This window comes from Zootoca vivipara, chromosome 3 (assembly GCF_965207765.1).
Source record: "Zootoca vivipara chromosome 3, rZooViv2.hap1.1, whole genome shotgun sequence".
Classification (NCBI taxonomy): Eukaryota; Metazoa; Chordata; class Lepidosauria; order Squamata; family Lacertidae; genus Zootoca; species Zootoca vivipara.
Window position 1 is genome coordinate 53,985,912 of NC_142586.1, and position 13,320 is coordinate 53,999,231.

At 44.3% G+C, this 13,320-nt stretch overlaps 1 protein-coding gene and 1 long non-coding RNA gene across 2 annotated transcripts in view; one reads left to right on the top strand and one right to left on the bottom strand.

Moving 5' to 3' along the window:
• NKAIN2 (sodium/potassium transporting ATPase interacting 2) overlaps nucleotides 1–10,023 on the top strand; it is a 479,483-nt gene extending 469,460 nt beyond the window's left edge. Inside the window, exon 7 of the mRNA XM_035109229.3 lies at nucleotides 6,243–10,023. Within this exon, the coding sequence (XP_034965120.1) occupies nucleotides 6,243–6,252 (10 nt within the window). The 3' untranslated portion in view covers nucleotides 6,253–10,023. The remainder of the gene's footprint in view (nucleotides 1–6,242) is intronic.
• The window catches only part of LOC148686252 (uncharacterized), a 31,127-nt gene continuing 27,165 nt past the window's right edge, over nucleotides 9,359–13,320 (bottom strand). The window contains exon 3 of the long non-coding RNA XR_015948963.1: nucleotides 9,359–9,480. This is a non-coding gene — a long non-coding RNA (uncharacterized LOC148686252). The remainder of the gene's footprint in view (nucleotides 9,481–13,320) is intronic.

The window sequence follows — 13,320 nt, forward strand, 5'->3', positions numbered from 1 at the left end:
CCTTGCTGCCATTTCCAGCCAAGCATATTCACCACTTGCATGGAGAGTCCATGAAATTTTACCATCTACATCATCTTTCAAACAACTATTCCTGTGGATCTTTCTCTCTCAACAGCTTCTTTGTTGATGAATGTACATTAGCCCTAATTTACCTCCGGGTGAACGGAGTTCCTATTATTCCTAGTGATCCTATTATTATGCTCAGCTGTCAGACTATTTGTGAAACATGGCAGCTTTCTCAAAATACAGTTTCTCATCTGTGTGTGCCCAAAGAAATGCTTTTTCACTTTTGTCACAGGATTCTACACTTACAAAATGTTATTTCTTCCTGTCACTGTTTGTGGCTCCCAGGTACTCAGAACAATTCAAATCCCATTTCTTCCTTCGTATAGTATACCTTGCCATCAACATATGGAGCCTTCTAGCTGAGATATTATCCCATTCTCTTTATGTCCTCTGCTTTGAGAGTAGCTGATTGCATTTACAGAGTTTACAAACACTGGCTGGGAAGAAAGCTGAAGCTGTAGGGCAAAGAAGTCAATATAAATTTTGAAGCTTGTAGCTGAGAACAAGGAAACACTGGAGAAACATCTGAAACTTAGTGCAGGTTTGTTGCTATTTTGCTACAGTACTGCTCACTGACATGTAGGAGATATTGGCTATATGCAGAAGACAACAGAGCTGTTGATATTTCTACTAAAGCGACAAAGGACACAATGGCTGCATTTGCATGTCATGATAAATTTGTCCAAATTTATCATGTTAGGCATGAGAATTATCCATGTTGGGAAAGAGAATAGGAGAGACTTGCGTTTGTTTGCTTGCTATCCTTTCCCCTCACCTACTTCAGTAAGACTGCAAGGAGTTCAGAAGCTGTTAGAGAGAACTGTTGTGCTTATGTCCTGTTTGCAGGCTTCCCATAGGGATCTGGCTGGCAAATGTGAAAATGGGATGCTGGACTAGAGTCCAGCAGAACCTTTCTTACACTCATAAGCTTTTGCTGTAAAATAAAAAAAATTCCTTCAGTAGCACCTTAAAGACCAACTAAGTTTTTATTTTGGTATGAGCTTTCGTGTGCATGCACACTTCTTCAGATACTTTTGCTGCTGCTTCTTTTTTATTATTAAGCGCAGCTTGTCACATCATCCGAACCCAACAAACTGTGATTAACTGTAACTATGTCTTTTGAAACAAGCCAACATCAAACCATGGTTTATGAAGCTGACTTTTTTTCAACAAGTCACAGCTAAGATCAGGCATAGGCAAACTTGGCCCGCCAGATGTTTGGGGATTACAACTCCCATCAGCCCTAGCTAACAGGACCAATGGTCAGGGATGATGGGAGTTGCAGTCCCAAAACATATGGAGGGCTGAGTTTGCCTAAGACTGGCTAAGATTAACCACAGTTTCGGCTTGGGTGTCATGCACTGCCATGTCGGCGAGCATGTAAGCCCAAGGTTCACCTAGACTCATAATAGTCAGCCATTGTCATAATCCAATAAAACCCTTAAGACCAAATTTATACAGAGAAGCAGCACACAGTGCTGACCACCTGATGCTGTATATTTAAGAAAGTAAATTGGGGGGGGGGGTTGTACAACAGAACAGTCTCATATATATGAAAGCAGAAAGCTAGCATAGAATGAGTGAGAATAGCTTTAGCTAAGTGAGCTTTTTTCTGTTTGAAGAGCATCAGCACCAGAGCATCCTTCTTGCTATACATTTTCTGACCGAGAATCTATATAACCTTTACACTTGTCCATTCCTGTATCAGATACGCCCAGGAGAGGGAGGGCTGCACAGAGCTTGGCATTTTGGTGCAAGAAACAGGACTTGGTGCAAGAAACAGGCAGGGGAAGAGAGTAGCATATTTGACATGGTTTTGTATATATGAACAACGCAAGCAAGCTGTGCAGACCCTATAAACTCCCCAACACAGGCTACTGGGGAATGACCTAGATGGCTTTCCTCATCCAGAGATCCACAAGTAGAGCATAAGCTGTCCCCTTTGCACTCATGAAGTCCCATTTACCACTTCCTGGGAAGCCCTTAGGTCCCAATCCCACATCTACCTTCTTCCTTTGAATGGGAGATAGAAATAGAGAGATCAGCCTATTTCTGTTTCCGTTTCCATTTCACATGTAGTCATGCATAATAAGTCTGTTCCAGACCATTTCCTCAGTGATTTGTCATTAAAAGAAGCAAATCCATACAGATATTTGTATTTAAATATATAAAATACTAATTAAATGTTTTGTGTTGAAATACATTTTATTTTAGCTCAAGCAGTTCTACACATATTTTATCCTAAAACATATTTTATGCATTTTGGTACTTTTTTCAGCCAAAGGCCATATAGAAAAACTGGAAAAAGTACTAAATTGAGAGTATAATTATAGGCCTGTTCATGAGCTACCCTGAGAGGTGTGAATTAGGTCACTTTGCTTTAAAATGCAGAGCAAACAAAGTTCTCCTGATAGGGGATATAGCAGGAAAGCAGTGAGCATTTTAAAGATGATTTCTGAAGGGCTTGGGAGTTGTTTTCTACCCTTCTTGGGAATTTTCAGGATTCTGTACCAGCTGTCATAATCAGCCAAATTTCAAGCAAAATTATGTATGTGTTGATGCATGATCAACTCGCATTCTTGCTTATGCCCAATACATTGCTCCACGGCATTCTACCATGATGATAGAGCCTGCTTTCATCTAATTGCACTGAAATACTCTTGACTTGTCAATGAAAGCAACAATTTGGAACCACTAGTGCAAAAGATAACTGAACCCCCCGTAGAAACTTTGCAATGTTGGATTATTAAAAATGCATGCCGCCAAATATTTGAATTTTAGAATAAGCAAGTACATGATGTTAATGTTTTTGGTAGTCTAGGAAATAATTTGAAGGAGAGAGACGCTCAAATAGACAATAGAAAGCCAGACTCCGTCAGTTCTTTACTACAGAAACGTTGGTTTAAAGAGAGAGAGAGGGCCGATGACAGTATGTAATATCAAATGCATAATGTGTTGGAAAAATTGCTCAAGAACAGCTCGCCATTACAGAAGAATTTTCCTGTCATTCTCTGAGGACTTTCAGCCATGAAATGATCTGCCTTCTATACAGAGCCAGTGTGATGAAGGCATGCAGTTTGCTTTATGAAGCAGAATTCCTGAGACTAGTGAGATTCTCAGATCTTATGGCCTGATTAAAACTCATTAGGATTTACTCATTAGGGTCATTTTCCCCCTTCACGTCATTGCTATAATCCGGACATTTACATTAAATCCAATGTTTCTCTTGATGTTTTTTTTTCCCAAACAAAAGAACTCCTATACACCTGAGGCCTGCTGCAGGGCATGACATCCTTCCTTAATTATGTCATTTGCATTTTTCTCTTCTTCCAGAAGAGAAGTGCCAGGGTGCTATGCTGTTGTTTCATTTATAGTGCAGTGGTGCCTCGCTAGACGAAATTAATTCGTTCCACGGGTCAATTCGTGTAACGAATTCTTCATCTAGCGAGTCCCGGTTTCCCATAGGAATGCATTGAAACTTAATCAATGCGTTCCTATGGGCTCCGGGGGACTGGCGGTGGGGAAGGCAGGCAGGCTTAGGGTTAGCCTGTCACACGAAGATGGGGGGCGCTGTTTGCCGGGGCTTGTCAACCCCGGCAAACAGCGCCCACAGATCTTCGGATCTGTCCCCCGATGCGCTACAGCTCGGAGAAGCAGGCAGGGAGACAGCAACAGCCCGCAGCTTCCCGGACTGTTGCCATCTCCCTGCCTGCTTCCCCGAGCCGAAGCGCATCGGGGGAGGGAGCCAAATTCCTCCCCTTCTTCCCGCTGCCGCCAAGCCAGTCCCTGAGCCGAAGTGCGGCGCGGGAGGGGGCTTTTCGTCGTTTGCCTCCCCCTTGGGGGAATGCAAACGGCGAAAAGCCCCCGCTGCTGACTGCCTTCGGCTGGGGGACTGGCTGGGCGACAGCGGGAAGAAGGGGAGGAATTTGGCTCCGCTTTCCCACACACACACTGCCCGGGGATCGGACAAGGCTTGAGAAGCCTCGTCCCATCCCCGCAGTGTCGGGCGGTGGGGGGGAAAGCAGAATGTCAAGCCCTCTACGATCCCCGCTGTGTGACAGGCGGGATGGGGGGGAAGACAGGAAAGATCCTGCCTTCCCCCCCATCCCGCCCGACACACAGTGGGGGATCGTAGGGGCGCCGGGCGGGTCTCTTTGCTGTGAGGGGGTGAAGCGGCGGCGGCTCAGCGCACCCCGGGCAAAGAGACCCGCCGCCATAGACGTGGGTCTCTTTGCCCGGGGAGGTGTGCTTAGCCTCCGGTCGCCGCCGTCGCCGCCGCCTGTCAGCTGTTGAGTGGCTTCAGGCCGCTCTCCAGAGGCACACACGCGCCTCAAGAGAGCGGCCTGAAGCCGCTCAGCAGGTGACAGGCGCAGTGGAGGCGGCCCCAGGCACCCCGGCTTTCTCAGGGAAGGCAAGCGGGGGACACGTAGCCCGCCCGCCTTCCCCAAGAAGGCAGTCAGCAGCGGGGGCTTTTCGTCGTTTGCGTTCCCCCAAGGGGGAGGCAAATGACGAAAAGCCCCCGCAGCTCACTGCCTTCGGCTTGGGGACTGGCTGGGTGACAGCGGGAAGAAGGGGGGAATTCCTCCCCTTCTTCCCGCTGTCGCCCAGCCAGTCCCCCAGCCGAAGTGCGGTGTGGGAGGCGGCTTTTCGTCATTTGCCTCCCCCTTGGGGGAACGCAAATGGCGAAAAGGCTCCGCTGCTGACTGGCTTGGCGGTGGCGGGATGAAGGGGAAGAATTCCTCCCTTCTTCCCGCCGCCAAGCCAAAGCCGCCTTCCCTCGGCAGCAGCCACCGCTTTGTGCCGGGCGGCGGGAGAAGCGGTTCCTCTGCTTCTCCCGCCGCCGCCTGGCACAAAGCCGGTGTCGCTTCCCTCGGCAGCCGCTGCCTGGCTTCAGACGGCGGCTGCCAAGGGAAGCAGCTGTGTGCCAGGTGGCGGCGGGAGAAGCGGCTCCTCCGCTGGCACAAAGCTGACATCGGACGGGGCTTCGGAGAGGCGCAGCGCTTCTCCGAAGTCCCGTCTGATGCTCCCGGGTGTCCATGGTGTGGTAGTGGGGGGAGAAGTGGGGGAACGGATCAGTTCCTCCACTTCTCCCCCCCTTCTTCCCGCGCTACAGCCCTTTGTGTTCCGCTGGTCTCTGCCGGTTGCCCCTCACCGGCAGAGACCAGCGGAACACAAAGGGGAACGAACTGCAGCGCAGGAAGAAGGCAAAGGAAGATCAGCTGAGAGGCGGTGACAGCTGTCAGCGCCTATCAGCTGATCTTCCTTTGCCTTCTACCTGTGCTGCAGCTCATTCCCCTTTGCTAGATGAATGCCCCTAGGTTTTGCAATCGGAGGTTTTTATGACCACATTTCGCAAGACGAAGCGGTGGCCATAAAAAACCTCATCGTCTTGTGAGGCAACCTCCGATCGCAAAACCTATTCGTATAGTGGAAAATTCGTCTTACAGGGCATTCGTTTAGCGAGGCACCACTGTACACCAAATGCTTTGCGCAAGCCCAATGCTCTCATATTTACCTTCGAAAATGTATGAGGTGGGCCACATAGCTCCATTTAAATGGATAGCCATTCTGATCCAGGCAATGAACAGGGCTTGTATGACAGGGAGGCGGGGCGAAGGTAGACCTGGAGCAACACTCACACGGATCACCTATGAGGGAGAAAAATGCTATGGTGAGTGGCACCGGGGGGGGGCTGCTATAGCCTAGCTCTTCTCTCCTCACACTTGACCAATGTGTGAGGCTGTCAACCTCCCTGTGATCTTCGGATGAAGGCCAGTATATATTATTATTAATTATTATTATTATCATGGTTAGGCGCCTATTAAGATAGGAGTGCCCAAGATAGAATGCCAGACTAATACATGGCATTCTCTCTCTGTTCCTCTAACCTGTGATTGTTGGTGCCCTTGTCTGAAGGAGATTAGGTGTTTCTTAGAGTATACACATGATTTCCACAAACCTCACCTTAAAAGTGTTTGATGAGTTGTGAACTATATATGCCAATGGGCAATGACATCTAAATCTCTCCTGTATGTATATTATTTTGAAAATTCAACAAAAAATAATCCCCTCAAAAAAGTGTTTAAAACCTTTTGTGCTGATATATATATATATATATATATATATATATATATATATATATTATTATTATTATTATTTCTGTCTCTTTCTTTTAGGTCAAAGTAGACAAAACAAAGTCTTCGGTTGGGGTCGAAGGACTAGTCAAAGAACTTATTCCAGCACGGCCTCCTGTGGGTGCAAAAGAAGGAAGAAGTCTTAACTTTTCTGTTTCAAAATATAATACTAGAAGAATGCTGGGACATGGAGGCCTCACAAGTACAGACTGCAATGCACAAGATCCTTTCTCTCCCATCTTGGATTTTCCAAATTCTTATACAGAAAGTTCAGAAGGAGAAGCGGTGGCACCATCTTCTGGTCACTGCCTACCTTCTCTTCCCTTTGCTCCTGCCTCTGAATTATGAAACTTATCTCATCCATTTTGGTTCTGCCTGGAGCTGTATCCTCTTCATCAATAAACACTAACAATACCATGATGACCTTGAAACAGAAGTCAATAGACAGCAAGTTGTTTGCCCTAAAGGCTGTATAATACATACTTGCCTTAACCTATCCTAAGTTTCACATCAGAGAAATTTGGTGTGGACTTTCTGAAGTAACTTCCTTTAGGCTCAACCATGCTGTTCATTAATTGTTAAAGATTTCTAAGGCTGTGTCAGGTAACAGACTCTGCTCCCCAGTAGTTCCAGAGTTGGCTGCATAAGAAAACCACCCGCTGGCAGACAGAAGAGGTGCTTTAAGTCTCCAGAAGGGCTGGGATGCAAATACACTTTAAAATACTTCTAACAGAACAGGGCTCTTTGGGGAGCTGGAAAATGCTAGGGAGGAAAGGAACATTTACTAAAGTAATAACTGTAAAGAAACAACAAAAACAGTGCTCCTTAACCCCACTGTTTTTATTTACTGCACTCTAGGTGCTTTTATAAATGACTCTAAATATGTCTTTTACTAATGACAGAGACGTCTGCATTATTTCTATCAGCAGAGGCCAACTGAATATGTATTAACTATGTTTACTCTTTTATAACTTAATTCCAGTTGAAAATCCTATGTAGGTGAGCTTTTTTAAAAAAAGAAAAACCTGCAGCATATAAGATATTTCTTTCTGGGTTTTGTTTTGTTTTGTTTTAGTTGGGGTGGGAGTAGTTGCGTTGGTAACATTTTTGAAGACCTTTTTGTGATATTTGGGGGATCTGTTGTGTGTTAGAATGTGTATCTTAACTTTCTGTATTATCGTGGCTGGGGAAAAAAAGCTGTGCTGTTATGTAGTTGGCAACAAGATGCCTTTGGAAACTTTGCTAGTAGATCAATGTCTTTATGAAATACTCTTGGAGTCCTAGAAACGTCTGTTTGTTCTGAATTTGAGCTGTATATTCAGCCACTTCATTGGCTTTTCAATGGGAAGAGATATTTTGCTCAGGATTTTTTGGAACCGGAATTGCCCTCATTTCTTTATTTAAAACTTGCGTGGGTATTCCAGCCGTAGGCACTTGATGGGGAGAGGTTCTTCTACATATTAGCAAATTGCCCATCAAGTCGTCTTCAGGCAACTTTTTTCTACACTTGCCAAATATTTGCATTCTGTGTGGCCTATAAAAACCATCATTCCCCATGACAACGTTCAAAGCCTGTTCCAATAGAAACACCAGTCCAACTCACTCCCCTGCCTCCACCTCATATTTTTGTATCTTTCAATGGATGTAACATGTCACAGACAAAAATAAATCTGGATGCGTACAGGACAGACATGCACTATAAACATAATCAGATTCCAGCAACTAAAGTGGGATGGGTGTAACCAAACTGTACTATGAGGAAATCTGCATAGTATAGTGGGTAATACATGTAAATTTCAAAACCGTAATCCTACAAGATCAAGCATCCTACTCTTAAGCAGTTGCATAATTCTGTTTACACTGCACTGGTACAGATTTTCAAGGTGCTCTATAATTTTTGTTGGCTTGTTCGCCATTTTAGGCTAGGACCAGAAGTCACTGTAAACCTAACATTCACTCACTATTGGTGGAATTAGTCTGGAATATGATGCATGAAGTATTGAATCCTTAACCTTACTTTTCACATAGGTGTGTTAAGGAGCATGGACCATATTACATAGTGAAGCAGCAGGACTGACCAAGCAGCAACTCACTGACATTCTATCTCCACTTATGGGGATAGACACTGCATATCAGCAAACTTAAATATGTATTCTGGCTCTGGAGTAGAGTTTTGATCTCCTGAATGCGTCCATAGCTCAGACTCCTGGTCTATTAAAGGAGGATGACCATACTTAGCTACACAATTTTTGGAGAATCCGTTGCTTTATATAGGTTGCTAACACCATAAAGGCCTAATTACTTTAAAAATAATTGTGTTTATTTTTACTGTTTGTATAATCATATATATATGGGAGTGTACCATCACCAAGCTTCCTCAAATTCCCTATCAGGAAATGTTTGTGGTTCAGTTCAGTGTTAGCAAATATGAACAAGCTAGCCAGCCAGCCAGTGCTATTTCATCGGCATATAGGATGAAGGTACTTCTTTACATTTGCTTCCCATGCCTGCACCGGTATCTACTAGGAAACAGCCATTTTGCTGCAAATAAATGGTATATAGAGCTCTTTCCTAGAATGTATCCCGCTACCCCCACTGCCAAATATTGCTGTATGTTTTTAAAAAGAACTGCATCCACTGTAAAACAAAGCTGAATGAGAAGAGGGAATTACCGTATGTTCCCTTATTTCCCATGGGTTGTATCACCCCTAGTGCAAAAGCCTCCATGAAAGATACAGAGTTTCTCAAGCTCATGTGCAGGTTTACAATGGTCCAGCCTTGCTCTTATAGCAGCACTAACACCGAGTGCCAGCTGCTTTTCAGACTGTAGCGCGATAGCAGTTCTCAGTATAACTAGTGAGTGTCCAGAAAGGAGAAGTGCTTGTAGGAGAGGGGATGTCGGGTAAGGAAACCACTTTCTCTGCTTTAGTGTGGGCACTGTCCCAACGAGAGGTGGCTTTCACTATAAAAGGGACTCCCAACTGAGTTCTCCTCCTATAGGAATATATTTGGCTAGAACTTCTTCCCCTGAATTTGTCTAGGTGAGTTGTAGGCTTCTTCCCTCTAGCAATGCCCCTGGGGAAATGGAGTTGAAAAAATGACAGTAAGGCATTTTGTTTTGGTTTTCTTGCAAGAGATCAGAGAAAGGAGGAAGCTACTCACATTTAAAATGGGTTGGCATGTGGAGAGCAGAGACACCTGGGGTTGCTACTGCCTGGAGATAAGAAGAGAAAGTCGCTGAAGACCATGGTCATCGAGAAGTGAGATGGTTCTGCTATGACTGTAAGAAGAGAAAGAAGGTTAGAGTGTCTCTTCTCCTACTGCAAGAGTAAGCAAAACAGAGAATTTTGAGGCATTGCAATGAAAATTCTACACTTTCTACGCCACCATACAAACACACACACACACACACACACACACACACACACACACACACACACTAATAGGCCTTCATACTTGCTTACATTGTAGCTAAATCACTACAACCAAAATGATTTCAAGACTGTTGACTACTACAGTGTATAAATTAATGGACACATCTGCTATGGAAAGAGTTTTAGAGCACAGTTGTGTGAGAATATCTGAAATACTGTTGTTGAATTGTACAGCTGTATCCTCCTCAAAAATCCAGTGAAGAATGTTATTTTTCTAGACTGGGCTTTTTGTTGTTGTAATAAATCCAAATATTTAGAAGGCAAGTGTTAACAATCCAAATGTCCTTTTTTTTTCTTATAGTCATTTGTTAATTCTGAATGTATTTTTAACAGAAGGTGGATTTTTTTTGACTAACTAGTGTAATTTGCAAAATAAATGGAGAAATATAGGTTTCCAAGTGTTTCATGGACTCTTCCTGCTTTTCACAAGTTTCATAGATTACAGTAGATTCTCAGAAGAGCAAAAATACAAAAAGGAACAATCCTATTATATTTACATGAAGGCAATTTTGAGCTGTGCTCCACACAGATGTGTCAGCACCGAACAGAAATTGCCAGGTCATGACATCATTTTAACTCAGTCATAGGTAACTGGTATTTTCATTATCTACTGACACTAAAAGGCTACTTTTACAAGGCTGACTGTAATAGACCCGCTGTCATTTAGAATACGCCTTTTTTATTTTGTTCTCTCATCAGTGAATGTAACCATGTGATAGGTTTACAGCAGCCAACAATGTTAACTACTGCATTAAGTAATCCCTGTTAAGAGGGAGTAATGTTCTATTTTAGTACTGAATCCTCATTCAGGTTTTAAAATACTCGTTCATCACACAGTCCAAGGGGGGAATAGTAGAAAGTAGTTAAGAGAGAGGCAAAAACCTAGGAAGTTTGCTGATGGGACCACAAACTACCCTTGGACTAATATCCCAATTTATGCTAGTAAGGCTGAGGTCCAGAAGGAGGCATGGTCAGGTGGACATCCTTGATCTCTTGACAAAGTAGCAGTGCATCCTGATAAACTCAGCACACACACCCTGCTTGCTGCTGCCAGCATAGTAATACAAAGCTACCCAAGTACTTATGGCCCAAATATGTCAATACATGGGCAGGCGGTAGGAAAAGCTAGCAAATATACCATATGTTCCAACTGCCCCTGTTTACCATATGTTCTTGTTCCTTTCTCTGGAAAATCACTCTATTTTGTCCCTATGTTTTATCTTTTTGTGTGTTGCTATCGTTGTCATTCTTCCCAAGGTCTCTATAAGTAAATTGTAAAGGAATGGATGCTTCCTGTCCCTAGCAAATATGCATATGCATGTCTGTGAACAATAAGGCACCATGAAGTGCACAGCCCCCCATTTCACACACTGCACCTGTTTGAACCACTGATTATATATTGTAGGAATTTTCTGTTTTCCTAGTATATATTTAATCCCAAGGATGACCACCCTCCTGCTTTTTAAATCAGGAATTGTGCAAAATAAATAATATTGTGTGCAACAGATGGAATAAAAAGCATTATATAACGGAGGGATCTCAGGCTTCAATGTGATAACAGGGATGCTAAAAAACAATTTCCTGTCTCCATCCATAAAATGTTCCATACACACTTTGTCCACACAGGAGGTTTTCTCATCTTGGCTGCTTGTTGACAACCCCAGAGTAAGCAAGCAGGTAATGGAGCCCAGCCAGCCAGTCCTTGCTGTTGGGAATGGACAGACAAGTAGGAGGCCAGGCGGGCAGGCAGGCGCTGGGATGTCCTTTCTTGTACTTGGGAGCTGAGTGCCCAGTGCTGAAGGGGAACCTTTCTGCCATACAGGCCCAGCAGCACCCACTGTTGCCACTGTTGCCTCCCAAGAAGAGTTTGGATTTGATATCCCGCTTTATCACTACCCGAAGGAGTCTCAAAGCGGCTAACAATCTCCTTTCCCCTCCTCCCCCACAACAGACACCCTGTGAGGTGGGTGGGGCTGAGAGACTTCAAAGAAGTGTGACTAGCTCAAGGTCACCCAGCAGCTGCATGTGGAGAAGCGGAGACAAGAACCCGGTTCCCCAGATTACTAGTCTACCGCTCTTAACCACTACACCACACTGGCTCTCAAGGCAAGGTGCTGGCCTCACATTCACCCTGGGCCACTAAGGCTGGGGGCATCCTCTTTCTAGGCCCCTGTGGGGCAGTGTGAGCAGGCACCTCTCTTTGGGGTGGCGGCTGAGGGTGTTCAAAAAAGGGTGAGGGGCTGCCTGAGCCACAGTGGTGTCACAGAAATAATGTAGTTGGTCAAGGGAGCTGTGGACTCAAAAACGTTGAAAACCTCTGTCCTAAGACTTCCAAACTGGATCTCATCACTTAATCTGAAACTCCTATTTTTAAATCTTACTACAAACCAAAGCCCCTACCTTCTTATTCAGGTGGGTACCAACAATACTGCCAGACACTGCCTTGAATGTACAGCAAAGGACCATGAGACTAGAAAGACTAAAAAGACTAGATCATGAGACCATGAGGGTAGAAAGCTGGGGCACAGGTGGGTTTTTTCATCACGCTTTCCTGTCGAAGGTCAAGGCCCCTGAAGAGAGAGGGAAATACTGGAAGTAAACAACTGGCTGTGTAGGAGGTGTTGTCAGGGATGATTTGGCTATAGTGGTTAGCAAGAATGTGTTAAGAGTCTTGCAAACCTGGGAGAGGTAGTCAATGCAGAATCGGGATTCAAGATTGTGGGCCAAAACTAACAAAATTATTTTCCATAGGGAAAAATGTAAGATTCTACACTTACTGGTAGGTGGGAAGAACCAACTGCACAAATGTAAGATGGAGGACACCTGGTTTGCTAGTAGTAGAGGTGAAAAGGATGAAGAGGTTTTGGGAGACCACAAACTCAACGTGAGTCAACAGTGTGACGCAGCAGCAAAAAAGCTAATGTTATTCTAGGCTGCATCAACAAAAGTATAGTGTCATGGGAAGTCATAGTACTGCTCTATTCTGCTTCTGACAGACTGCACTCAAGAGTACTGTGTCCACGCTGGAATATGTGCAGAGGGGGCGACCAAGATATTCAAGGCTCTGGAAACCAAGCCTTACGAGGGAGGGAATTAGGTTGTTTAGTCTGATAAAGAGGAGACTGAGAAGAGATATGATAGGCTAGCCATCTTCAAATATCTAAAGGGCTGACTTATGGAAGATGCAGCCAGCTTCTTTTCTCCTGCTCCAGAGGGTAGGACCCAAACCAATGGCTTTAAGCTACAAGAAAGGAGATGCCAACTAAACATCAGAAAGAACTTTCTGATGGTAAGAGCTGTTTGACAGTAGTAGACTCCCTTCACTGGAGGTTTTTAAGCAGAGGTTGGATGGCTGTCATGGATGCTTTTATTGAGCTTCCTGCATGGCAGAAGGTTGGACAAAATGACTCTCAGCATCCCTTCAAACTCTATGATTCCATGATTTTAATAGTTTAATTCCAATTATAAAAATCATTCTAAATCCAATCCTCTACAATCAAGCAAACCTCCACCTAATTTTTCCAGTAAGACTAGACAATGCTGACCTTCCGTACAGCATCAAAAAAGAGAAAGCAAAAGTAGATTTAACACACTGCAGAATTTATCATAGCGGCAATAAAAGCCTTCAGCTCTGATTGACTAAACTAATTTGATGTTTTAGAATTTCAAGCAAAACGCAGTCCTGC